We start from the raw sequence: 2,831 nt of genomic DNA on the forward strand, positions 1-2,831 counted from the left end.
ATTTGCCATCATATGATGTCATGGACATAGTCTTTACTCTATTTCACACCTGACAAATGGTCAACACTACCTTTACCACAACTTAAGGCATGGCAAATTCTATTTCTTTGCCACACTGTCCGTTTTTTTTTTCTTACCCTGTAGTTCCTGATCCCAGTTTCTTGACCAGTATGTCTTGGTCATCCTTGCTGAGTTTCTTGTAGCCCTGGATGACAGAGGGAGCCATGTCTGTGGTAAAGCCCAACTCCTCCCTTTTTTCCACAAAACAGTCCACATGGTGCCACAGGTCCTTGGGCCCCCACTGGTCTCCCTCATCAACCTTTTTGGAGATCCTGACCAGGCCCTGAGAAAGCACATTTAGGTAGATACATATACAACATGTACCAGCAACTTTGAGGTGAAATATGGAATTAGTCCTTCAATACTACTTATTTACTTTACTTTGGATACAATACTAAAACTAAATTTGAAAGCATCCTTCACTTTGCTCTACCCTCCATCAGAGACTGGATTTCCTCTACTTCTATGAAGCCTCTTACCTTGTCTATCTTTTCAGAGCACCCCCTGCAGGCACTTCTGTTAGACTTGGCATACTCCACACTGAACACCTGGACTCCTGGTGCATCTACCTCATCTCCTCCTGCATCAGCCCCTGCTGATGACCCTTCTCCTCCAATGGTTTTCTAATCACAACAAACAAAAGTTATTAACAGCCTAAAGACAAGTCAGATAATGTCAGTACTGTGTCATCTAACATAAAGAAAAAAACAAGTTCACAATGAGAGTCACATTGATCATGGAGAACCTTAACAGATTCAGAATACTCTTGCATAATTTCTACGTTCCAAACTTTCTTATCCAGCTTGACTATCAGCTGTTATTGAATATACAATCAGGCTCTGAAAAGCATAGAATCACAATGGATAGAGGGCTCCTTTAGGACATTTCAAACGTGAAAAATCACTGCAAAACTTTAAGTCCAACCTTAAGCTTTTCCTGGTCATCCCATCGCAGGCCCGTCACCCCACTGAACTCCACAGTAGAGCTTGGCTTGCATTTCTTGAAGAAGCAGGAGTAATGGAACCAGTTGGGAACCTGGAGGAAAGGTGAGTATGTGTTATAAAACTTTTTACTGATGTATTGGCAATACTGCAAAGGACACTTAAACATTCAAAATAAAGAATAGTGTCAATTTCCAGCAAAGGAGGAAAACCTTACCTTCCCATCAAAATGAGGGGACTGCCAGTTTCAGGGGCATGGTCATGGAAGGAAAAATATGAGGACCTTTAATACATTGATAAATAATGACATACAAAATCATCTACAAGTTCACAGAAAATTCCAGCATGATGTTAACATACCTCATACCGTATAGTCATATCCAAAAATCTATGAGGTCACCATTCATACACTTAAATATTAACAATGTAATCAATAAATTTCACAGTATCAATCTCAACTCCATTAAAGACAAAACTGCCCAGGGCATATGTTAGTTAATTTTGTGTACATTTATAGTTTTGAATGTAAAGTTACCCGGTAGATATGGAAGAGGAAAATGCTGTGTTGCTCACTACTACTGCACTACATAAATGTGATATTATTTGTCATTGTCATTGTCATTATTAAATTATCATTATAAACTACTCTAAAAACTTTAGTCAGTTGAAAAGTGTTGGAAGTAATGGTAACGTTAATTGTTATCATTATATGTGATGATGATTTTTACATTAACAATATCGAGGGGAGAACTCAGTTATGAGGGTAAAGTCGACCTACAAAACTCTCATGGAGTAAACTCTACAGTAGTGGCATGCTGGAGATTTTTAAAACGGGAAGAAGACTTAGGAATTAAATACCTTCCAGCAAAAATTATTATCGTGAATCAACAACAATGTATGATGTCAAAATTCCAAAAAGGCAGTTCCCATGTCGCTGATGAAAATAATACACTTGTCAAACCTGTAATTCATCATGATGATGCTCTATCTGATTTGTGCATCGCGACTATGGTCGCTTTATTATGCAGTTTTGACCAAAATGGCAGGTCAGGCAAATTTGCATGTGTATAATGAATGCCAGACGTGTCGCAGAGAACACAAAAGAATAGCTTGCCAATGAATAATTTCTCAGAGCGAACACGTCTGTTATCTTTCTTTGAAAACCTCGATAAACATTTTCACCGCTTATACAGAAAAGGTATGCGATAAGGCAATGGTTGCACCGCTAAGCAGGCCCGGGCATGCATGATCTAATCTTGCCTCTCCCCTCCCACATGTTGTTTGTTATTGTTTGGTGGCAATGGCCAACGTTGAGATTTGTCTTCGTATTCGTGAAAATTTATGTTGCCAGATTTTGTCACCTAAGACCTACGAGCAAGCATTAGCACATTCAATACTTTCTTGAGCAAAAAACGGCTAATATAACGTTTCAAATTGTAGCGCAATATATACGCGCTACGGCCCTTTGCTTTGAATGGCCACACGGTGGCCATGACACGAGCGTCTGCCCTGGCCATGTTGTGTACGATCGTGTCTGGAAACCCCTGAATTTTGCTCTCACTCTGTACATACTAGACCATTATACGTACCTGCACCATTCTGGCAAGCCTAAGGGAGTCTTTTGTGATGTTTCCCTTGCATAGTTTGCACGAGGCCCGGTTACTTTTGGCATATTCTGCCTTGTACGCCTTTCCTTCGTCGTCTGCCATGCTGATTTTTGCCGCCTCTTGCACACGGTACGCTAACATCCCACAATGCACTGCGAAACCTCAAACTCTAAAACTTTTATTCAGGTCATCAGTTTACTTGAACTTGTGTACTCTGATTACT

The 2,831-nt window shown here is 40.1% G+C and overlaps 1 protein-coding gene across 4 annotated transcripts in view; it reads right to left on the minus strand.

Annotated features, from left to right (window-relative positions):
* The window catches only part of LOC109465748 (poly [ADP-ribose] polymerase 1-like), a 20,805-nt gene that overhangs the window by 12,350 nt on the left and 5,624 nt on the right, over positions 1-2,831 (minus strand). For 2 of the 4 annotated variants that reach the window (XM_019763171.1, XM_019763169.1), the window contains 2 exons: positions 540-683; positions 138-343 (listed from right to left, as the gene is read on the minus strand). In XM_019763171.1, the coding sequence (XP_019618730.1) occupies positions 138-343; positions 540-683 (350 nt within the window). Of the gene's footprint in view, positions 1-137; positions 344-539; positions 684-984; positions 1,096-1,218; positions 1,240-2,590; positions 2,761-2,831 lie in introns of those variants that run through there. The other 2 variants (XM_019763167.1, XM_019763170.1) reach the window with 2 other exon arrangements.

The sequence above is a fragment of the Branchiostoma belcheri genome, unplaced genomic scaffold, assembly GCF_001625305.1.
Source record: "Branchiostoma belcheri isolate BF01 breed outbred unplaced genomic scaffold, Haploidv18h27 scaffold157, whole genome shotgun sequence".
Classification (NCBI taxonomy): domain Eukaryota; kingdom Metazoa; phylum Chordata; class Leptocardii; order Amphioxiformes; family Branchiostomatidae; genus Branchiostoma; species Branchiostoma belcheri.